Below are 25,190 nucleotides of genomic sequence, written 5' to 3'. Positions count from 1 at the left end.
AACCGCGTATGAAAACAGTGGGCAAAATGTATAATTTACTACTTTTGCCCCAAGGGCTACGGCCGTCATGCAATCTCCGGAGGCATAGTTACTGGGCCATTTGACTTTTTTGAACAAGCTAAATTTTGACCAGCGCTGAGGAGTAGGGATCTAAAAAGAGCAAGGTTACCATCCAATTATTTCTGAATCTTAAAAAGGGCATTAAAACTTTCAGTCTCCAATGGAACGAGCCACCTCAGAAGTTTCTACGACAACTCCTTTCATGTGAAGTGGTTTGGCGAAAAAAGAAGAGAAATAAATAATAATACATGGAGCCCACTTCGCTCTTTATTTGGGCTGCGCTCTTGCACTAATTTTGGTAGGCTAAGAGATTGGCCCTTCCAGCCGTTTCTGCATCTGAATGTTTGCAACCGAAAGCAAGCTCAATTGCTTCATTGCTAGGGTTGAATAACATGAAATCCAGAACAAAAACAGAGAAATAATTATCTGATCAAATAAGATTTCCCCTTCTATTTCTAACGCTTAAAAAGCAAATTATTTCAGATACAGCTTTATTCAGATATATATCACAGAATCATTTTGATCAATGCAAACAAACTAGATTTTACTTCTCTTATAACAGAGTTAAAAAAGAAGACAATAATTAAGCAATCAGCAAGTATTGAATAACAGATCGACAATATCAAAAACACATACTTAAATAATTGAAAATGCAGGTTGTAACCAGCGATAAAAAATACTATAAAAGTAGCAGAATCAGAAAGGTTATATGCAGAAGAAAACAAAACAAAATTACGAATATGCGGGGAAAAAATACACTAGCAGAAGCACAATGATAAAAAAAAGCACAATGGCACAGTATATAAATGATAGCAAAAAGATAGTGCATTCAAAGAAGTATGCTGAATGAGACAACAAATTAAAAGTTGGAGGAGCACTTAAATGAGACTCAATTAACAGGTGAAAATAGAAAAAATACAGAAATATGGATTAAGCAAGCTATCATAAATACAAAATTGACTGAACTTTAGTTACCTTCATATACTCCAGCATGCAAAGAAAAGAAAACTATAGTTAGCATATTCGCACATTATCCTGTCCTAGATCTGTTGCGAGCAGAAAAGACTTATAAAAAAAACTACTAAAGGGTGGTGAGATGAACAAAGTGTATTTTATGAAAATCTAGACAGGGGGAGGGGGGGGCAGTTCAAAATTTAGAGGGCAGTTCATTAGAATTTTCCAAAGAACATGCAAAAAGGGCATTTTGAAATGAAAATGCCTAAAACGGTATTTCCACATTCTAATGGGGGGGGGGGGGTAGGCAAATACCCTATCCCGATTGAAGCCCCGCTCTTGCATTGCCATAAGGTCCATCCATGTTTTATAACGCGCATAGTAAAGTTTTTTCGTCATATATATTTGTAACGTCAACGCTAGCAATTTTACCAAGAATCCTATTCACAAGTTTAATGGCAAGCTTTTCAAGGGCATTGAAAAGCCGAAATTATGAAATTCATCATTAGGATCCCCGACTGAAGTCATCTTAATATATTCTAAATCAATTTTTTTGAAAGTAAATAAGAAGGATAAGAAGACTTTTAATTTTTACTGCCGACTTTAGACTCGCTTTTAGACGGCTTTCAATTTTTACTGCCAACTTTAGACTCGCTTTTCAAGGATAGCCTAGCAGCTGCCGCATGTTTATTCTTAAAAACATCATGAATTAAAACACATCCTTCTGACACTACTTTTGAGCATGACAACCCAAAAAAGAATTGATTGAACATCCTTGCTTTTTCTAGTGGCCCTTCACGAAAAGCAGAGATTAAACTGTAGTTTACAATCCTGCTTACGTAAAATAATAACTTCCCTGCGATTATGACATTTCCCTTATATTAATACACTCATAAATAGGTGATATATTATCTGTGGTATATAGTTTAAGTCAAACTAGCTTAAAAATACATTTATATCCGGAAAGATTTTAAGTTTCTGTAATAAATTAAGCGTTTACATACACTATCCTTTAACGCAATCATAAGTCAAATAAATCCAACATGAAGCTATAATGTTAAAAAGAAGATAAAATAGAAGGTGTATTTAGGACACTTCAATAGATTGTTAGGTTTAAGCGGGAAGTTCCAGTTTGACCTTGGATTATTTTCATTAAGGCTAAAACGACTGGTTAGAACAATAGCATATAGGGAAAAGGTTATTAGTTGATCAAATAATAGGCAATAAAAACCGGCATATCTGGAATTGCTGCAGAGTAAAGTGAAAGTTGATAAGGTTCTCAGGCAAGAGTAATTTAGTTGCGGGTCATTAGGTGTTTGGAATGAAGGTATGGGGATAGAATTGAAATAGGAAATGTGGAAAATTAATAAAATGTGTAGGAAAGGTCAGGAGATTCAGAACAGAGTACTATGCAATCACAGCATCAACTTCCCTTTGAATTTACCGGCAATAGAAAACGTCAGGGGTAATTTTAGAGCAATTGGAGAAAGAAGGAAACATTCAGGGAGGATAAGGCTGGCGGAAGGCCCTTTCTCATACCCCATATTTGGCGAAATTGGCGAGATAGGGAAATACACTGAATTGAGAATGACATATAGGGCAAGATTTCTGTAGGGAAGAGAAAGGGGATGAGTTCATGAGATAATGTTGAGTTTGTGAGGTTTTTTTCTATAATCTTTTTCATAGCTATGGCCCATGTGGCTATAAAGTATGAAATATGGAATGCAAAGCTATGGAATGTAAAATAGGCAATTTGCCAAAATACTGTATTTTTTCTATATGAGTTTTCCCTTAACTTGCCTCAATAGCTTGCCAAAACTTGGATGATGTAACTGATTTAAGTATGACGTAACATTAGCCAAGGCTATGCATAGATACTCCAGTAGTATTGTTCAAAGTTCCATATTTTTAAGTGCACTTTCTATATTTGCTTCTGACAAAACTTGGACTGACTTTTTTAGTATTTCTAATAATTTATTCGCAAGACTTTTGTGTCCATTCGCTAGAGCATGTTGTAACAACGTATTCCCTTGACTATTGCGAGCATTTGTTATAGCTAAGCACTCATTAGGCTGTACTGCTCCTAGCTTGCTGATAGATTCAACATTACCATTTCGTATGTCTTTAAACAATTCTTCGATTAATTTTAGTAAGTTGATAATTTGTTGGTCCTTAGAAAGATCGATAGGCATTTTACCTTCTTTGTTCTCAATGTTATAAGTTGCGCCAGACTTTAACAGCGATTTTACAACTCCCAAGGAGCCACCTTTAGCTGCCAGATGAAGCGATGTAGTACCACTAAGAGCGGTTTTCGCATTGACAAAGTCATTTAATTTATCAGGACTGACATGTTTTAACAGAACATCAACGATTTCTTTGTAACATTTGGAAGTAGCAGTGTGTAAGGGCGTATTACCTTTATTAGTAACTTGATTCGCATTAGCCCCATTTGCTAGTAAGATATTCAAAATATCTTTGTTTCCAATGTTAACAGCATAATGCAAGGGTGTTCTTCCATCAATATCTTTATCGTTGGGATCGGCTCCATCTTCTAACAAACGCTGTACAGTTTGTACATCACCTTTACTAGCAGCAATGTTAATATCATTCTGCAGATTCTGGACATTCTCTGATCCTTCTCCACCCTTAACCTTAAACTGAAAATTAATCATCTCTATTTTTTTTGAAATATCCAAAACACTCGGATGACTTGGTCCAAAAACAGCTTTTCTTTGATCAAAACATTCTCTGTAGACTTTAAGAGCGCTGTTCCATTTGTGTTGAGCAAAAAGTACATTTGCTATGTTATATTGAGTATTCAAAGTTTCTGGATGGTTTTGTTGTAAAGCTTTTTTTTGCAGATCTAAAACTTCTTGAAAAGCTTTCAAGGCTTCTTGATGTTTCTTTTGATTGAAAAGTACACCAGCAATGTTATATAATGTTCTCAGGGTATCAGCGTGATTAATACCTAGAATTATTTTCTTACTTTCAAAAACTTCTCTATATATTTTTAAGGACTCTTCGTATTTACCTTGGCTCGCTAGTACCAGTCCTATATTATTTTTGGCCCTAACAGTGGCTGGATCATTTGTACCTAGTGTTTCGTTCAACTTTTCAAAAACTGCCATATTGATATTTAATGCTTCTTCATATTTTCCCAGTCTATCTAATACCAATGCCATGTGAAACTGAGTGTCTAAGGTATCTGAGTGATTTAACCCAAGCATCTCCTTTTGTCTCTGATAGACTTCTTGAAAAATACATAAGGCTTTTTCGTCTTGTCCTAGATTATGCAAAACTAAAGCCATTGTACTTCTTGTACTTAAAGTATTCTTATCATTTAAACCCAAAATGTCTTTTTGTTTCAGAAAAATTTCTTCAAACATACTTAAAGCTTCTTGGTAAATTCCTTGTTTATATAGCACTTTGGCTATATATGTCTCGATATCTAAAGTACCAGGATTATCTGGCCCAAGAATTTCTTTTCTTCTTTCGAAGACGCTTCTGAAAATGCTTAGGGCTTTTTCGTAGTTGTCTTGAACCAAAAACACCGAAGCTGCATGAATCTGAGCAGATACGTCTGTTTGAAATATCTGCTTCAACTGTTCCACTTTTGAAAAGTTATTATGTATCGCAGTAACGACTAAACTTTTGTTCTCTCTATTAAGGGCACCCATCACTGCTTTTACTGTATCAATATCGTTTATCTTATTTAATTCATTGATAGCTTTAGCATCTCCATCTTTAACTTTACTAAATGAATCACTTATTAGCTTAAATAGACTATTTATATCTCTATCTACAGAAAATTTGGATGGTGTTTTACCGCTGTCAGAAACAGCATTATATACTGCACCATGGGATAGTAAAGTTTTTACAATTTTTAAATGTGAGAACTTAGCAGCGTAATGTATAGGAGTAAATCCCTTATTACCAGTCACGTTAGGATTGGCTCCATTCTGTAATAAAATTTTGACTATTCTGTCATAACCTTTCCAGGCAGCATAATGTAATGCTGTTCCACAATCCGTACTTTTTGCATTTACAACTGCCCCTGCTTTAATACAATTCTCCACCTCTGAAGAGCTATTTCGTTTCACACACTCTAATAACTCTTTGGTAGGTGCTAATAAATTGATGACATCTTTTTTATTAGTTATTTCCAAAGGGCTTCTATAATGGTTGTCAACAGCATTAAAAATTGCGCCATTTCTTAATAAAACTTCAATCACGTCTTTAAATCCAAAGACAGCGGCAATATGCACAGGACTGCAACCATTAGCATCTTTCGAGTTGACGTCAGCCCCCTGCACTATTAAATAGTTTACAACTTCTAAATGACCCTTCATTGCAGCGTAGTGTAGAAGTGTTTGACTACATGCGCCAGATTCATTAACATTTAATCCATTACTAAGAAAAAATTCTACAATATCTTTGTGGCCTTCTCGAGCAGCAATATGTACAGGTTTTGAGCCCGAAGAATTTCTAGCATTGATATTGCACCCTTCATCTACTAGAAATTTAACCATTTCTAAGTTATCTTCCTGTGAAGCAATGTGCAGTATCGTATACCCATCATTGCCTTTAGCGTTCACGTTCATTTTTTTATGCTGAAGTAACATTTTCACCACTTGCAAATGACTTGCACTTGCACGCGAAACTGCCAATTCTAAAGGTGTTCTGCCCATTTTGTCCTTGTCATTAATTTTTGCTCCATTATTTAAAAGCATTTCAACAACATTAACATGGCCGCGTCCTGCAGCTATATGAAGCGGAGCACCTTCAACATTTACAGCATTAACGTTAGCTTTGTTTACTATCAAAACTTCAGCAACTTCTTCATGGCCTTCTGCTGCAGCAAAATATAATGGTGTAGTATAATCAATAGTCATAGCATCAACATCGGCTCCCCTTGCTATCAGATCACTCACTATCTCCTTGTGTCCTCTTATAGCAGCATAATGTAATGGCGTAAGATCTTTAGGGTCTTTTACATTAATAGAGGCCTCATTTTTTAATAAAATCTCTACAACATCCCTATAACCAGCAGTCACCGCCAAGAATAAAGGCATATCACTGGTATTAACTCTAGCTCCTTTTTCAATAAGAACTTCAACAATTTCCTTGTGGTTATGCTTAATAGCATAAAGCAATGGTGTTAGGTTGTTACTCCTAACATTAACACTGGCCCCATTCGCTGCCAAAATCTCAACCATTTCCTTAAGACCTGCTTCCACAGCAAGATGTAATGGTGTGCTATCTGCAATGCCTTTTTCATTAACTTTAGCTTTATTTTTTATTAAGAGGTTAACGACGTCTTTGTGGCCACCTACAACAGCTGCATGTAACGGTGTAAGACCATAATTAGCTCTGTCATTGACATCTGCTCTATTTTTTATTAAGAGAATAACAGCCTCTACATGGCCTTTCAGAGCAGCTAAATGTATAGGTGTCATACCACTATTATTTCTATCACTGACTTCGGCTCCATTTTGTATCAGAACATGAATGCAATCATAACTACCGTGCATGGCAGCTGCATGTAATGGTGTTCCACCGTTAGTGTCTTGAGCTCTAACTTCACCTTTATTTCTAATTAGTAGTTCAACAATATCGGTGTTACCTTTTAAAGAAGCTACATGTAATGGTGTTATATTATTCCTGGCTTTATCATTTATTTTTGCTCCATTATTTATTAGAATTTCAGCAACAGCCTTGTGTCCACTCTCTGCTGCATAGTGTAGTGGCGTGGCATTATTTTTATCTTTAGCATGAATATTTATCCCATGTTCAAGAAGAGCAGCAACTATCTTTAGATGGCAGTTCTGCACAGATAAATGTAGTGGAGTTGTACCTTCCAGAGTGGCAATACTGACATTTGCCTTATTTTTCAGTAAAGCTTTAACCATTTCCTCAAGTCCATTTATGGCGGCATAGTGCAAAGGCGTACAATTAAATTTGTTCATAGCATTAACGTTAGCCCCATGTTGCAATAGAATAATAGCTATCTTCTCATGACCATTTTCCACTGCATACTGTAACGGAGTACAACCATTGATGACTCTAGCATTAACATTTGCTCCCTTTGTAAGTAAAGCTTTCACCACTTCGAGGTGACCATTAAATGCTGCTGCATGTAACGGAGTCCAATCTCTGTCATTTCTAGCATTAACTTCTGCTCGATTTTGAAGTAAGAAATTAACTAACTCCAAATGGCCACACTCTGCAGATATGTGTAATGGCGTAAAGCCACCCGCAGTCTCGTTGAAGTCGACATTTACTTCTTTTCCCAGCATAATCTTAGCAACCTCAATCTGATTGTTTAATATTGCATAGTGTAAAGGTGAACAACCAATCATATCTTTAGTGTTGGCATTAGCATTATTTTTTAGTAGAACTTCAACAGCATCTTTGTGACCATTTTCAGCTGCAATATGTAGTGATGTTTTGCCACTGTTATCTGTATCACCAACATATACGCCTGCTTCTCTTACCAAAAAATCCACAATATTTTTCCTTCCATGTGCAGCAGCAATGTGAAGTGGACTTTGGCCATTTATATCTTTAATATTGGGACCTAATTTTTGATCTATGACAAATTTTATAACATCGAGAGAAGGCCCAGAAGCGGCAAAATGTAATGCTGTCGATGATTTGATATTTCTAGCATTGATATCTGCTCCTTTCCTGAGATAATTTTTTAAGTCTTCAAGTTTTCCTTCTTCCAACGCAGAAAACATTTTTGCCTGACAAGTAATAGTGAGGAGGTTTTGATCATATTTATCTTTTAGCTTGGAAGGATCATCGCTTACCGACTTGCCAATTTTAAGCTTACTATGTATTATATTTTCTGAAATGAGTTTTTCAGCATTCAAGATAACTGCAATTGAGGGATCTGATGACAATACATCAAGTAAGGTATTGTCGTGCGCTAAGTGATTACGCAAACATTTTCCAGTTAACAAAGGAGTGCTATCATCTAAAAAAAGAATATTGTTTTCTAGAAACTTTTCAGACATACCTAATAGAGACATTATATCAAGAACAAGCATTTCTACTATCGCTTGCAACTTTTTGTTTCTTTTGTAAGAAGGGAGCTTTTCTGTCAACTTGTCACTCAATGCGTTTTTACTCAAAATACCTTTAAGTTCAGATAATTTCAGCTCAAGATGGTTATTGCATTTTTCTTGTGGTATTTTGTAAACCTTCCTCTGTTTATATTTAGGAATAAATAAACCCTTCTCATTCAACTTGTTTCTTAGTTCTTCAATCCATTTGAGGTCCCCTGTTTCATTCAATGCAATGTAGAGAATCTCGCAAGTTAATTTTTTTACTTCATGTATGTAGTCGTCCATTATTCTTGACCTAGCACTACGAGAAATTTCCATTAATAATTCAACAATTTCTTTAAGATTGTGAGACTCTATTTGGACAGGAATATCCTCCAGTATTCTATTAGCACGGAATTTCATTCCTCTAATAGCATTATGATCAACATTTGTTTCCTTCAAAAAAACATCTAAGGTCTTAAATGATACAAACGTCTTAACATAATCAGTTCTGATTTTATTTGACTTAGTTTTTACTGAGTTGATCATGCTCTCAATTTTACTAAACAGCTCCTTTTCATAATTTGTCTTGTCAGTTAGAATATTACTCAATTTTTTAATGAGATTTTCTAGTTTATTGTGTTCCATCCCTTCAAAACTTTCTGGAATCATTTCATCTAATTCAACGTTACTCAATATTGCAGCAATTTCTTTTATCTCCTCTAAGCTTTCACTGCTGGTAATTTTCTTCAGCAATATTCTGATTATTTTAATCTTGTTGTTGCACAGAATATCGGCAATTACATTATCAATTCTCTTAGTGTCATTTTGAACGCCGATAAAAAAGTTAACATCCGTATTTTCCTCAATCTCTGTTCTTTTAGAGAGCGAAAAAGCATGTGACAGTGAATTACGCAAGTCTATAAGGACTTCTCTAGTGTTCCTTGGTAATGATAGTAGAAGGAGTTCGCTTACAGTGTTAGATAACTTAGGAGATTCTAGAGTGTTTTTTAAATATTCACCAATCGCTTGTAAGACTCTTGTAATAATTAGCTGTCCTTCCCTTTGCTTAGGATCAGCTGATAACGCTAACTTTATGTAATCACTTATTTTTTCTAAAGAGTGAATATCCCTAATTTGTTGATGATCACTATACAATTCGTCAAATTGAGGGCAATTGCTAACGATCTTTGCAACAACTTTTTCACGTTTTAACTTTGGGAGATTAGCAAATTTATCAATGTCCCCACCACCTAAAATATCTTTTTCCTCTTTAAGTTTCTTTGCAAAATTTTCTAAGTGGGTCAGTATTTTATTTTTATTCAATGTGGCATTATAGAATAGATTAATTTCCTGTCGTTTTATATAAGAAGAAACAAAACTGATCAAACAAAATTCTATTTCTTCCCAAGGTAGTCTATCGTAGGTTGATTTCAACTGTCGCTTTAATATATGAATATTTTGTGCAACAAATTTTGTTATGAATAAAAAATGTTCATCGATTTTTTCTGCATTTGAGTACTCGGCCTTTAACAAGCAAATATTTTGAAGCACTAATTCAATCCGCTCACTCGGGTTATAAATATAGCTCTTTCCATTCTGATCAATCTCAGAAGCACTAGAGAAAAAACGGAGGTTTATCAACTTGTTTTCAACGTAAATTTCTATCTCTTCTGACAATGACACGTTCTTTAGTTTTAATTCCTCATAAGCTCGTGAAAGAATTTCGTCTAATTCCCTGAAATGAACAGCAAAATAATTGCCTGGCCATTTATTGATGAGTATATCAAGAAGTTCTACATTTCCTGAACGTATAGCATAATAAAACGCATTATGGCAGGTTTCATCTTCATCACCTGGCAAGATAGTTGTTTCTCTCATGCCAATGCATGAATTACAGAGAATTTTGCAATTAATACCAAGAAGATATTCTAAAATCTTTACCTTATGATGTTTACACGCTAAGATAATTAAGTTAGTACTACTAACATGATTATTAGAATGGATTAACTTTCTTGCTCTTTCTAGATCTCCTTCACGAACCGCATCAATTAAACAGCAGTTTACACCCTGATTGCCTAGCATAACTACTTCAGGCCTTGCTTTCCACTGTCAGGATAATTACTGGTGGTAATTGACTGAAACTGCTGCTCTTGAGTTGAAGCTTCTTCTCACAATGAATTTGGTTGTTTATGCTCTAGAAAAATTGCAATCTTAATAATGCATACAACTATCGCTGATTCAAAATTTTGGCTGATTATTCAAATGTTACCTAAAATTAGCCAATATCAGCAGGCTTTTCATGCAAATCAACGCAGTGTTTGACGTAGTTGCAGGGATAACCCTTAAAGGAATTATGCTGCCATAGACAGAACCCTTGCAACTTAAACCTTGAGAGAGCTTTGGCACTATTCATTGATACTCTGCAGATGCAAAAGAATGTCCAACATTTTTAGGAGTGGAACACAGGTATAATACGGCCCTCTGCGTCCTCAAATAGCATTATTGGTAGAAAATAGAGCGAAATATAAAAAAATTTAAAGCAAAGACATGCCTCTTAGCTTTTATATATCTATTTTTATTTTAATATAGTAGATTCAGAAGAGTAGAAACATTTAAAGACCATTTATAAGACAAAATAGCTTGTTATTGATTATTTCATGCACTTTCAAATCCCCCACATTACGACTACATTGGCCCCATTATGAATACTCACATTACGAATGGTCACATTATGAATACTAATGTACGAATACATTAGTGAACGCATAGTTTGGCTTCGGACGGACAGTAAAAGAAAATGGTAAATTGGCAATATTTAATTTATTACAAAATTTAAAACTAACAAAAAAATTATTTTCAAAGATGTATTAGTCACAAAGAAATAAAAAGTGACTCAAAACCATGAAGGAACACAAATTAAATTAAAGGAGGGAACGGGACTTTTATGACTCTTTCTGTCATTTTTTCTGCCTTTGAAGCTAGCGTAAGACTTAATAAACGCTTTACTATATGGATATTAGAACCAATCAAATATAATATACAGAAAATAAACACTTATGTCTTATAGCCACCCCACTCGAGAAGTGGAGTTAGTTTAATCCTAATGAAATATAGCCTTCATATAACCTTTAGTTTAAAAAAAGTAACCTACCCCCCCCCCCTAATGTGCAAATATATAGGCCAAATTATACAAGTCCAATGCGTTGTATCATCCATCATTTTTTTTGTAGCTATGAAACCGGTTTTCTGAGATATAACCTAAGCGTAATTCTCAGATGAAGAACTTGAGCGGAGTGGCTGTAAGACATAAATACCGGAAAAAAATATGAGTGTTTTCTTATTTCTTAAAATCATACGTTTGACCAAGATCTGCCTTTAATATCACCCTTACAATTATATTTAAAGATTTAAAAGGGAATTGACGTGGCCAACAGGCACTTGCAATTCGGTGTTTTCTGTCTGTTTCGGGTTTTAATATCGCTTTTCTACTTTCATGCAAAATAGATCGTTTCAGATTATATTTTCAAGAAACAATTGGTTTCGCAAGAGCACTGCTTAAGCAAAGAGCGATATGGCTTCCATGTATTATGCAGTTATGGATTGGCCGTAGAAACTTTGCAGTTCTTGCGACCTTTTCAAGAGTCGAAAGTAGTTGGAAGGCCACCAGCTTCTCCCTACGCCCTTTTCTACTACCCTTCTTCCCATAAACAACAAGCAAACCAGATAAAATTTTGATATACCCTGCTTTTCGCAATAGTTTAAATTCCAATAAATATGCTTTCGTGATGAAATGACCCAATCACCCCAGGAGCAAGTCTATTGTTTTATATATAAGCTTAAAATTTACAAAGAGTATGTTAATAGTAGTTACGATTCGTTTTGAGTTGTAACTTAATTATTTATTGTAATTTATATTCGTCATGAGTTCCACTTATCTATTGATAGTGATTTATGTTCGTCTTACACTCGAATTACTTTTTACTTTATTTCCGCTCATCTTAGGTTTAATGTAGCTCTTTACTTTTCTTTGCATAGCTGCTTGTGCAAAAAATAGCTGCTTTTTTAATTAATTTCCGTAAGAATCAAGATTTTGGCTTGCTATTAATATTTTGGCAAAAGTTTACAATAAACTTTAATAATAGTTGCACTAACTAGATTCCCTTAGTCCTTTCCTGAGACATCGTAGATAGTGTTACACTTTTTTAAGTACCTTGGATGAATATAGTTTCTATCAATTAAGTTCGACACCCCCCCCCCTCAAATATCTCCTGACATTTTCAACTTGATTCCCTTATTCGTTTCTGAGACATCGAAGATACACCCTTTGGCCAAAATGGGATGAACATAGTGTCTTTTGAGTTAGTCCGACCCCCCCCCTAAAAATGCCCTGAAAGTTTCAATTTAATACCCTTTTATATTTCTGAAATATTGCAGATACACCCCTCTGGCAACCTGGGTTAAACTAGTTTCTGTTTTAATTTAGTTAAACATCCCTTGAAAGTTCCGACTTAATAAATTTAGCCGTTCCTTAGATATCGCAGAAACGCCCTTTTGACAACCTTGATGCACAAAGTGACATTTGATATTGTTCAACACCCGAACAACATACCCTGAAAACTTAAAACGTAATAGCCTAAGCAGTTCCTGGGATATTGCACACACGCCCTCCTGACAATCTGGATGCACATAGTGTCTTTTGATTTAGTTTTACATCTCGCTCAACTTTCCCTGATTAATTAATACAAAATAAAGCTTGTCTGATGGAGGTAAAGAGCGAAGATGAAACTTGAACGCACATAAAGTTTTGCTTTGCAGTTTATATGACATATCTGGAATATTAGTTCATATAAACTATCTTATTATACTTCCCTAAATTTTTAGAATTCTGGGAAACTAGCGCTTTACTGAAAACACAAAATTGGTACAACAACACACGATTAGCAGCAGAAAATAAGACTTTCTCACTGTCTTTCACTGGCCATAAAATCAGTAAATTTTAAAATCACAACTTTAATTCTCTCAAAACTTCAAGTAAGATCAGTTTTCAGTTAAGCGCTAGTTATTCCCAGTTTTACAAATTTAGAGAAATATAACGAGTCAGTTTATTTGAATCAATATTGTAGATATATGTTGCATAAACTGCGAAGCAACAATTTGGTCCGTTTTAAGTTTGAACTTCATTCCTTACTTCCATCAGAAATTTTTTTAAGTTTTTTAATCAGTTATTGCTCGTTTTAAAGTTTTAAAAATATACACAATGAACCTTATACAAAGATTTTTTTTTGAGGCGACGAAACTAAACAAGTCATGAGTTTTTGCTAAAAGAAAGCATTATACACGTATAGGTTTAACTTCACATTCCTCTTCTGGAATTTTGTCAAGCAAAGAGTCCAAGGGGTTTATTATCCTCTGTATCTTGCGAGAATTTGAAGATAAAAAAAAATACCATTGTTTACGAAATACTGTCCTATGTGAAATAAATAGAAATTTTAGAAAACTTAAGGAAATCAAACGAATTTTAGATGCGTAGTTAATACAACTTACAAAAATTTATGTCATCACTATTAAATTTTTTCTGCTGCATTAATGCAAAAACTTGATGTTCCTCATAAGAAAGTAAAATTGCGTTACTTTTGCTTCTTGGACTCAAGGTTTTCTTTGGACTAAAGGCTTCTTGGACTCAAACTAAAATCATTCGAAATAAGCGCAAAAAACAGTACAAAAACGAAAAACTGCCGTGAGCAAAAAAGTCAAGATTTGATAATTGCAAGCTACAACTTAAAGTCTTAATTCACTAGCTAGAAAAAAAAGAGTCCCAAGAAGATATAAACCTTTTGATCTTCCAATATCAAATTTATTCATTTCACCCTAATTCTGTCCATGGGTGTGTTGAACCAGAGATAAAGAAGAAGCGACAATTGCGAGTGCTCAAAGTAAAAGCATTTTAGAGGGGTTTCAGGCTCTTTTCTGAAATTTCTGTAATTTTTTTTCCGCAATAAACTTTCACTATTAAGGTTAAAATAATAATCACAACTTCTCAGCTACGAACAGAAATTTTTCTCAGCTGAATTTTTCTAACGCGTTTTAAGGCTTTCGGTTACTACAGGCTGTGGTTTGTTCTTTACAACGTTGCTAAAAGGGCCGTTTGCATGTTGCCCTTTTCATGCTTCCCAGCATTTCTATTCCAGAAATTCCACTAAAGAATGCCATTTGTGGTGGCATATGGGACTTCATGATGGAGTTGTAAAAACAAATTTACAAAGAGCACATAGAAATGATCAAGAGTTTAAGAATGAGCCATTAAATATCTCTCTACAATGCTGCAGTGCCCTGCTACTTCTGCTAGTCAGCGCAAGATCTATGAAACTTATTAAGGAAATGGGAGGGAGAGTATACGAGAGGCAAGATTGTAAAGCCCAGGTTCAAGGTTTTCGACCATGACGATTATAACGGTGCCAATTTCGTGCTAACTAGCGATTTCATTCTAGATATTGCAATAAAAACCGCTATTTTTGATGCCATATTACCGTTTATGACTGTACTATCAAGCAAATTTATGAGACCTTAAACAGTTCTCTGTGATGTTGCAGTAGCCTACCAGTTTTGTTAGTCAGTAGGTGACTTATGAAAAATGTTAAGGGGGCTGGGAGAGGGGAATACAGAAGAGGAGGTATTGTAAACCTCAGGCTCAGGGTTTTCAGCCACGGAGATGATAATGGTTCCCGTTTCATTCTTAACCTTTCGATTCAAGAAATGAAACTCAAAAAGCGTTTTGTGGGTGGCATATGACAATTAGGATGGTATTATAAAGTCGAATTGCTAAAAAAGCGATTAGGTATAAAAATTTACTTTTAAATGAACCTTTAAACAGCTGTCTATTATGTATTAGTGTATTAGGCTGTAGGTTAACTTTATTGGGTTTTCAACAATGGCGCTACCAATGGCGTAGTTTTCGTTATGATCTGATGGCGTTTTGGAGGGGTTTCAGGCTGTTTTTTCAAAATTCCTGTAAATTCGTTTCAAACATAACATTTTTAATCTGAATTATAGTTACCATTACTGAATCAGCTACAAATGGCAAACATTTCTCACTACAGATTTTTTAACTTGTTTTTCAACATTTGGTTACTATGGGTCGTGGTTCGCTCTTTACTAGGTTGCAGGTATCGCTGCAAGCATGATATTTTCAACTTAATGCCCTGTTCCGTTTCTGAGTTACCGCATCAATATCATTTTAACAATCAGGATGCACTTAAAACTCTTTTGATTTACTTCAATAGTTGTAGTAGTAGTAGTGATGATAGCAGCAATAGTAGCACTAGCAGCAGCAGTTGCAGTCGCCATTACTCGTCATTCCAGTCGCAAGTAGTTGTATTCACAAATACATACAGTTGCAAGTAGTTGCAGTCAAGTCGTTCCCCTTCTTTACCCTTCAAGTTTTGCAAAATTTCAACCCCATCCACAGAACCGTTCCAATATACTTCGGACATATTATCTCGACGAAATGGTCACAGACACTGCGTTTTGACTTACCTCGGACCCTTTCCTCAAGTGAATAACTAGGAGTCCATTTGATCCTGTCCCCCTTTCTAATACTCCCTCTAAGTTTAAAACCGATCCCTTGGGCCATTCCCGAGATTTTCACCAGGTGCAGATTGCGTATTTGGACTTGTCGGGGTTCGCTTGTCGCTTCCAGAATATAATCTTGGGAAACACTGGAAATCTTGGCATAATGAACAATCTTTAAAAGCTCGCTCGAAAAAGAATTCACCAGGGACAAAGTTTTTGGGCAATTTTCGAATAGCCCATTTCGAGTCTCAAAAACTTCACAAATACTTTAATTTTCAATCGAATAAGCTTCAAAGTTTTCAAGGCCATTTTTATCTTCTAGCCCGGCGAGAAAAAAATCACAATATACGAAAGGTCACATCTCTCCTTGGTGACACAGCGCTATTACGAAACAAATTATTTCTTGAAAATACAAACGTAAGATGATTATTTTTACATGAAAGTAGTCATATTAAAACCAAAAACAGACAGAAAAAAGAAAATCGTGAGTGCCTATTACCTATGTCAATTCCCTGTTACATCAACAAATTTAACCTTACACTCACATTGAAGGCGATCTCAGTTTTAAATGTGTGGCTTTACGAAATAGCCAAATTTTATACCCTATTTTAGGAAAGCAAAGGAATAACAAAACACTCAAAATTTATTTCCTTCGCGTTACATTTGACAGATTATATCACGCATACAGCAAAACGCAAGCTATATTTCAGCGTAAAAACTATCAGGAAGAGTAACAAAAGTCCCCTCATATTTAATGTAATTTTGTTCATTTTAGTTTCCAGTTTCCTTCCAATTTACGGTCGAATGAACCCCTCGAAAGTTTCTACGACCACCGGTTCCACAGGAAGTGGCCTGCTAAAAAAAATATATGGAAGTCACTTCGCTCTTTACTTGGACAGCGCTGCGCTGTTTGTGACAGATAATCAAACAGAGACATTCTTCTTCTTCTACTTCAGCAAACGTGGGCTTTTCAATCGATACTATTTAGCCCTGTTCCTTTTGACTCACTCTGTGAGTTGAAATGAGCTACTGCAATGGTTGCTCCTTATTTATCTTGAATCTGCTTAGATATTTTGAAGCACATCTTTTGATTCTAGGAGTTTAAATATCAGAGGATATACACTAAGTTCCATGCTCTGTGTGCAGGTATGGTCTGCTAGACTCTTAGCTGATAGTGAGATTTTTTGGTTTTTGAAGCACTTATAAGTTTACATTGCAGGGTATAATGTGCAGACGACAGCGTACTATATTCAAATAGGCAATGGTCTGCTGTTTAATTTTTTATATTGCAATGTCTGCAAAGAGGGGATGAGGGAATTGAGTCACTTGAATTAGGAAACTGATACAAAGACACCTGATAATTTAACCCATTTGAGCCAGGTCGAATTCTACGACTAATTTCAGAAAGGTCCTTATTAGGGAAGGGAGATATATTTGGTTTATTCTTATGTAACATTACCTCTGATAATCTTCAGGGATATATGTCTCTGATGGGGACTGGTCTCTCACTTGGCTGGTCACTATTTAGAGATATTTTTTGCAATTTCATCTGCCTGGTGGTTACCAGTTATACCTGAGTGACTTGGAACATACTAAAGGTATGTTCTTATGCCTCTTGAAGCAAGACATAATAAGCTACCCTACCTATTATCACCTATCTATCCCTACCCTATCCATACACCTATACACCTATAATAAACTATCTATCCCTACACCTATCTACCCTACCCTATGTATTATCATCTTCTTCTTCTTTCATTTATCAATAACAAAAATCTAGTGAAGTACCTGACTGCACCAGTAAGGCTGGAGAAGCTGGCTAAAGTTTTCAGAAGTAATCCGTAGGTCGATCATAGTTCAGATACGGCAGTCCAACCACAAAGGATAGAAACAAATTTCCCTTTAAGAGAGAAGCATCGTAGGGGTGGGAACACCGTTTTCTCAGATATTTTTTCGGCAAGTAAAAATAAATGAAAAAAAAAAAATTACAAAACTGCAACAGAAAGTAGTGTAACTTTGCTGGAACTGAATTTTGTCTGTATTTTGAACCGATTTTACTGCAGTTATCCCGGCATTTAAATAAAATCCCGAGTTCACTCGGCAAAAGGATCAACTGTTAAACATGCACCCCCCCCCCCACAAATATTTGGCTACAGATGGTCAAGCACCTTGCTAATATATAGGGGGAAGCATCCCTTTCCCTTAAGACAAAGCAGTCAATACGGAAATTAAACTGTCCTTCATACAAGAGTAAAACACTTCCAAAAAGTGAGGAATGCTTCTAGAAAGTGATAAATACGAAGATTTAACGTATAAAACTAATAGTCGTTCTCAGCTAAATAAAAAAAAAAATTCACATAAAAATGATTTGCAAAAATTATGCGATAAAAATTCACATAAAAACTAAAAACATCATTAAAACAGCCTCAGCGGTAATACTTCTCGCAAGGTCACCTACGGGGTTGCAAATAAATGTGGTCTACCGGTCTGAGTATGATTCCAAGAAACGGAATAACCTATTCTTTCTATATTACACAATGAGACCCAAGAAAATGGCACACAAGCCACGAGTTTTAGAGAATGGACAGGCGGGTCATAAATTCGATCCACGGGCCTCGCGGAATTTGGATTGTTTGGGGGTAAATAGATATAAACCTGGTTTTTCTTACTTTTCTCTGGCAGTTCTTCATATATTTCAATGGGAACTTGCTTTCAGAGAAAACTAAAGCGTGGCTTTTAAGAGATTTGCTAATTCCAGCGGTAGGATTACCCATTTGGGACTTTTAGTTCTCTAAATAGGCTGGCATAAGCATGTCACTTGATGCATAGCACTAGATTTAATGGATGAGACCATCTAGTATGGTTTCTAACATTTTTGTCTTTCCTGATTCTCTTAAATATGGAAGACAGGAATTCCCACCTAACATTAACGCAAAATATAACAGTTTGTCCTTCTTTCCCATTTAGAACAGCTTTAACATCGTTTTTACTACTTGTAGCAGCAAAGACTTTTGTGCAGCCACCTTCTCTGAATTATTTAGCATAAAGGCTTCATCTACACTAAACCAAATGGAAGGAATATCAAATTCTTCAAGTTTGGCAACATTTTCAAGAAGGCCTTTTTTTTATCTTTGAAGTACTGTTTAAAAGCCATGTTCCACAGCTGAGGCCCTTCCGCGAATCTGGACTTCAAGGTCCTTCCTCAATGTCTCTGCCTGAATTTATAGTTCCATGTTTAGCCAGGACCAATTTCACCAAAGCAATCTGAGAGTCCTGCTAGCTTTACCAACTCAAAAGCAACATAATAAGGCTGGAGTCCCTAAAACTTACCAGATTTAGTCCCGAAGTCCCCGTCAATCAGTGACAGATCCAGGGGGCGATGGGGATCGCGCTCCCCCTAAAATAGTCTAAAGTAGTGTAATTTACTTAATTAACGCAAATTTGCGTTAATTAAACTTGCTCCTAACGCAAGTTCATCGGACCAACCTATTTTACGCCCCGCCCCCACCCCCTAAGAAAACCTCGATCCGCCCCTGCCGTAAATCCCAAAGATTGTACTTTTAGACCCTCCACTGGAAAACTAAAAAAATTTTGTCAAAAACACAAAACTATTTTTTTTTCAATCCCCATGCAATAAATGCTATGGTACTCCTTGTCTTAAAGGGGTTGTACATATGTACCCAAACGAAAATAGATACTGTAAAAAAAATACTTGAAAATAGATAAAAATAAAAAAAGATCACACAAAAGAAAGACATTAAAATAAGTAAAGAACAAATGAGTGGAAAAGAGCAAAAGACAGTGAAGAAGAGAGGAAATGGCGCATTGAGATTTTTACTAATAGCAACACTTAGCTAGGACTAAGTTGGGTCAATCAGATTTTTCATAGAATTTCCTGAATGGTGATGCCAATCAGAAAATTTTATGGAAATTTCTGATAGTCAGATTAGTGCTAGCTAAATCTCGACTTTATTGAAGTCTCATTATGAATCAGCCTAAAGTAAAAAAAAAAATGCATAAAGGTACTAAAAAATGAGAATTTTTCAAGTTCCAAGGAAAAATACTTCTTGTTAAAATATAAGAGAACAAGGATAATTTTTGGGTATGAAATGCAGCTCTCATCATTACTCTTATAATGAGCTGTCCAATATTGCACGTGGAGAAAATATATATATATTTATAAATAGGCTAACTTATAGTCTATCCTGCAAGGAGTTTGCAATTCTGATGTTAAGACAAGTTTTAAATCGTTTGCTGGTATATTTCAAAAGAAAATCAAATAATGCAGGCGATATACTGATTACACCTAATTAGAGCAAATCAAAGGCTAGTAAAGAAGGAATATTGATCATATTGAAAAGAAAATCTACGAGAATCCACTACTAAGCAAAGCAGGGAATAGTTTGCTAGGCTATAAGCCCAAGTAAGAGCCTTTCTTTAAATTGGCTTTTTGCCAACTTAAACCTGCTGCTACAAGAAACCTGCTTGATTTTTTTTAGTACAAGTTGTGCCAACAATATCAGCAAATCAAAAGGCCTTTTGATTAGAGATCATTACTTATCAATTACCGCAATATATAACCTGTTTCAATACATAAAATACTGGAATGAAAACAAGCATTGCCACTTTAACCTGGCGAGGCTTATTTAGCAAAAATTTTGTACTTAAAGGTTCAGAGCCCATTGGAAATGAAATTAAATATTCTGCTTTGCAAAGGATAGACTTTGAAGGCTTATTAACCAAAACTGTTGCCTAGTCCTTTTTCCTCAGATGAAACAATATTCTAGGCTAGCTTGACCTAAGCTTACCTTGTTTAATATTCATCCACTTTCCATATTTAAATCTTGCAGTGTGCTTTTTGGAATGATATAAGCATCTCCTACCACCTTCTGTGTCTTTTCATAACTTAGTTGATCAAAAGAATTTAGTAGATCTTCCTGGGCGTATCTTTACTTTTCCCTCTTGTCTTTAAGTTCCAGCTACAGCTGTTTGGCAGTGACTTATATCTGAAATCATTTTTGTTTTAATACAGCAGTTAATGTAGGAAATGAGGTTAGTAGCTGGCTTCATATTGAATCAGGATTTAAGCAGGGTGGTGTTCTGTCCCCTTTTCTATGGATCATTTTGATGGACTTTGTCCTAAGGAGCATGCCAAAGGCTATCGAAGAGCATGGAATCAAATGGAAAAAATAACTCTCCTAGATAATTTCTGAGGCCACACTGCTTTCATTGAAAATTTAAGAGAGAAAAATAGGTTTAATTCAACAATCAGTGAACAAAATATACTAAAAACAAAACACAACAAAAACTTTGAATAAAAATTTTCCAAATATGTAAACTCCACCTCTGGGAGCCTTTATCAATGAGAAAAAAAGAGAAACGAAAATAAATTTAAATCGTTAAAAAAACAATGACAAAACAAGAGAAAGAGAAAAAACGACAAACAAATAAATAAAACTCAATTATTATTTACTTGTTATTTAAAGACACATATTTATTTTGTCTTTTGTTTTCCTCTTTCTTGTTGTGTTGTTGTTTTTTTATGATTTAAATTTATTTTTGGTTTCTCTCTTTTTTTTCCCATTGATAAAGGCTCCTGGATGTGGAGTTGAAATATTTGGAATTTTTTTAATAATGATTTTTATATATTTTGTTTTTAGTTTTTGTTGTTGTTTTTTTTTTTGGGGGGGGGGGGTTCACTGCTTTTTAATGAAAACGTTTTTCTCTCTTAAAATTTAACTTTACTAGACTTAGATTGTGCTGATGATTTAAGATTCATGGATGGAATGTTGGCAAAATAAAGATGTTTTAGAGGTTAAGAGAGTTCAGGTTGCAAGATTAGATTTGAAAATTAATGTTAAGAAGACTAGGTTGCTTAGACTAGGAATAAGTGAAGATGAAGAGCTGTTGGGTAATGAGAAGATCAATCAAGTAGCTTCACTTACCTGAGTAATATTATTAGTGAAGATTATTGATGCAATTAAGATATTAAAGGTGGAATAGGCAAGGTCCAGGGCGTTTTTTCATACTTGAAAAAGATGGAAAGAATAGGAGGATAAGTCTGCAAATCAAGATTTGAAGAATGGTAGCTACAGTGATGACAGTGGTCAAGCATGGATTCAAATGTGGGTGCTTTGGAAGACACAGGAGTGTTTGTTAGATGTTTTCCAGATTAATTGACTATGGAATCTTTTGAGTTTCTATCTGACTGAGTGTATTTCAAACAGTAACTGGGATAAAAATCTGGTTCTTTCCCACTTTTTAGGGCTATAGTGAAAGGAAGGTTTAGATGGCTATGACACACTCTGTAGATGAGGGATAGCAAATTGCCAAGGTCCATCCTTTTTGTCCTATTGCCAAGGGCCAAAGGAAAATCAGGTAATCTCCAAATGGGGTAGGAAGAGGCAATAGGGAAAGATTTAAAGCAAATTGTAACTTCTAGGGAGGGTAAAAAGAGGGAAGCTTTGAATAGATTGGCATGGAGGTGGATGGAACATGCACAGCTGTGTTGGCCTCAGGTGTCTTTCTGCTGAAGTGAGTTGTTAGTAGTAGTAGTAGATATATATATATATATTCAGTGCATCAAAGATGGTAAGATATATTTCACTCCCCCCCCCCTACCCCAAAAAAACTCAATAGCACTATCATAAATCCCCTACAAAGGCTACAGGACCTATAAAAGAGGGGGAACACAGAACAAAAGCTTCAAAAATTAAATTGTTAATCATTGAACCACATTACATGCAAAAAAAGCATCTACTAACCAACATTTGCCTTAGATGACCTTCTACATTATTTGTGTCAAAAATTAAAAACTTGAAGAATATATCTACTGTTACATGAAATTTACTGCTGGATGAAACTTTTACCAGTCAGCAAGTGTTTGATAGGGCAATATGATTGTGTGTACACAGTAGATAAATGTGGTCATTGGTTAGGGAGGTACCTTAAAGTTAACTGGACATCTCTTAGTCCACACAGAGTAAACAGTTTTACAACATATGACTTTGAATCATATGATCACATCACTAGGTTACTGTATAATGGGGTGCCTGTTGACATGATTCTTCTTGACTTTTCTAAAGCTTTTGGCAAAGTTTGTCAGAAGCAACTTGCAATTAAATTATGTGCAGACAAGCTTGAAGAGAAATCCCTTCTTTGGATCCATTATTTTCTGTGTTTACAATCTCAATGTGTTCAGTTATTTGATGACTCTGGCAACCATATTCTTTCTTCCTCTAGGCATGTTTTGAGTGGGGTTCCTCAGGGAAGTGTTTTGGGGTCCTATGCTATTTAATATGCTCATCAATGATGCTCCCTCCACTATCAGAAGTAAATTAATGGTCAATGCTGACAACTTGAATCTTCTTGAACCAGCCTTGTCCTGTGAAGATCATTCCCTTGGGACTTCTTGGTCAATGGGCTGGAGCATGGCTTCTTGAATTCATTGTTGTGAAGTGCCATGTCATTCATTTTAGCAAAATGAATTCTTTTTGCTCTTATTTTTTCTCAGGCCACCCACTCTCCTATGTAAATAATGAGCAAGATCTTAGAGTCACTGTTAACAATGAACTAAAATTCAGTACTCATGCTAAGAAGTCTGCTGCTGTTGCTAGTTCAATTCTGGGGTTGATTAAGTGTACTCTTTCCACTTGTTCCCCCAAAGTCATCAGTCTTATGTATAAGGTATTTGTGCATCCCAAGCTTGAAACTGGAATGTCACTAGCCTCCCCTTATTTTGAAAAAAGACATAAGTTTTGAAAGATGTGCAGAGACATGCCAACAAAGTGATATCTGGCATGTGGGAGCTTTTCTACCCTGTAAGACTAGCATAGCTGAAACTCCCAAAACCTGTATACAGAAGAAATAGAGGTGATGTCATTCTAGTCTATAAGTTAGTGAAGGCTAATACTTTCCCAGTATTATTTCCTACTGTTGGTCTTTATTCAAGAGCTAGAAGTCATCAACTGAAACTTGATAATCAGTCACCAATTCAGAGTCTGCACTCACTTCTTTTCCTCAAGAATTGTAAACATTTGGAATAAACTCATTGAGGAAACAGTTACTGCTGAATCTATTGACATCTTCAAACAAAGGCTAGAGCTCCTGAGTGATCTTCTAGAGAGTGTAAACTCAACTGCATAGTTACTGATCATCCAACTACACCTGGTCACTAAATAACATAGGACAACTTCCTTCATCAACTCTGGAGCTTCACAAGGAGGAATCCTTAAGATTGTTCCAAGCTGCAATTCCAGTTAACAGATCAATCAAAGGAAATAACAACAAAACAAATAGGCTATATTATTAGGGCTATGCATGTGTCCATTCAGGGGGGAGAGGTGCATTGTCAAGATAAAAACTAAAATGTTGAAAAGAACCACAAAATCAAGAATATAATGTTATTTTTTGTTTGTTTTGTATATAGCCTAGGGTAAATTTCTACCAAATCATATTATTGACTTATGCATAAAGTGAATATACCACTTGATGCTTTTTTATGCTGATTACAAATATAGTAATCATTTCTATCAGAAATGAATTTCAGCCCCCCCTAGACATGCCAATTCAGGTTATATATTTCTATAACCTAACCTAACTCTGAATTGGCATACATAGGGGGGGGGGGCTGAAATTTATTTCCGATAGAAATTATTATTATATTTGTAATAAGCATAAAAAAAGCATCAAATGGTGTATTCACTTTATTCCTAACTCAATAATATGATTTGGTAGAAATTTACCTAGCCTAGAGCTGTTTAGGGGAGTGGGGCTGAAGATGAATTGTAAAGAAGAATACAAAGAAAACCATAAAAAAAGATAGAATTAGTAATCTAGAAAGGTTAGTAGCTTGTATCTTTTGTTCTAGCCTAGTATGTTTCATTGTGGAAAGCTGCTCTTCTTAGCCTTTTGGCTACCAGCTTTTCAAATTATATTTTGGTAAATTATGCACTTAATAACACATGGACATAGTCTAAATTCCACACTGAGAAAATACTTGTTCAATACAGGAGCTAACCTTTCTCAAATTTAGTCTATGCTATGGAGAAATAGGTTGCCTTCTGAGGGCTAAATAAAGGACAGAGGCATGGGCGTAGGGAGGGGGGACAGCTGCCCCCCCTAGACTTTCAAATTTACATTAGATATGGCTGAAACAGCAGATGGTTGGAAAAGCAGTAGATAAAAGGCCCTCCATCACACTATCGACTGCCCCCCCTTGACAATATGCTGCCTACGCCCATGCAAAGAGGAGCAGAAGCATTTGGAAGTGAATTGATTAGTATATTTGTGAGGAGTAAAAAAAGTAATCAAGTAAGCTATCAATGTGCACCTTTTCTCTATGTCACTTATGGAATCTCACAGGCTGTTGATGGCAAATTTTCACCAGCAGAATTCACAACCAGCTTTCACTTTTGGGAGTCAATTTGAACAGCAATTACTGATCAAAGGTTTTTGTTGGAACAGGAAAACACTTTGCTTATGAAATAGCATGCCGCGTGTAATTAACAAACCACATGGAATCAACAAAGCAAGCGGAAATATCTAATGATTATG

The 25,190-nt window shown here is 35.4% G+C and overlaps 1 protein-coding gene across 1 annotated transcript; it reads right to left on the bottom strand.

The window, feature by feature from the left end:
- Positions 1–540: 540 nt before the first annotated feature.
- Positions 541–25,190, bottom strand: LOC148952976 (uncharacterized). The gene is made up of 3 exons (XM_089088214.1): positions 24,967–25,190; positions 20,444–20,641; positions 541–10,260 (listed from the first exon to the last, which is right to left on the bottom strand). The coding sequence occupies exon 3, from the start codon at positions 10,146–10,148 to the stop codon at positions 2,907–2,909; it is 7,242 nt and encodes a 2,413-aa protein (XP_088944340.1). The 5' UTR covers positions 10,149–10,260; positions 20,444–20,641; positions 24,967–25,190; the 3' UTR covers positions 541–2,906.

The sequence above is a fragment of the Artemia sp. Qi Xiang Cuo genome, chromosome 4, assembly GCF_049724085.1.
Source record: "Artemia sp. Qi Xiang Cuo chromosome 4, ASM4972408v1, whole genome shotgun sequence".
In the NCBI taxonomy this organism is placed as follows: Eukaryota; Metazoa; Arthropoda; class Branchiopoda; order Anostraca; family Artemiidae; genus Artemia; species Artemia sp. Qi Xiang Cuo.
Note: the sequence above shows the minus strand (reverse complement) of the source record. Positions and strands in the feature narration are given on the sequence as shown.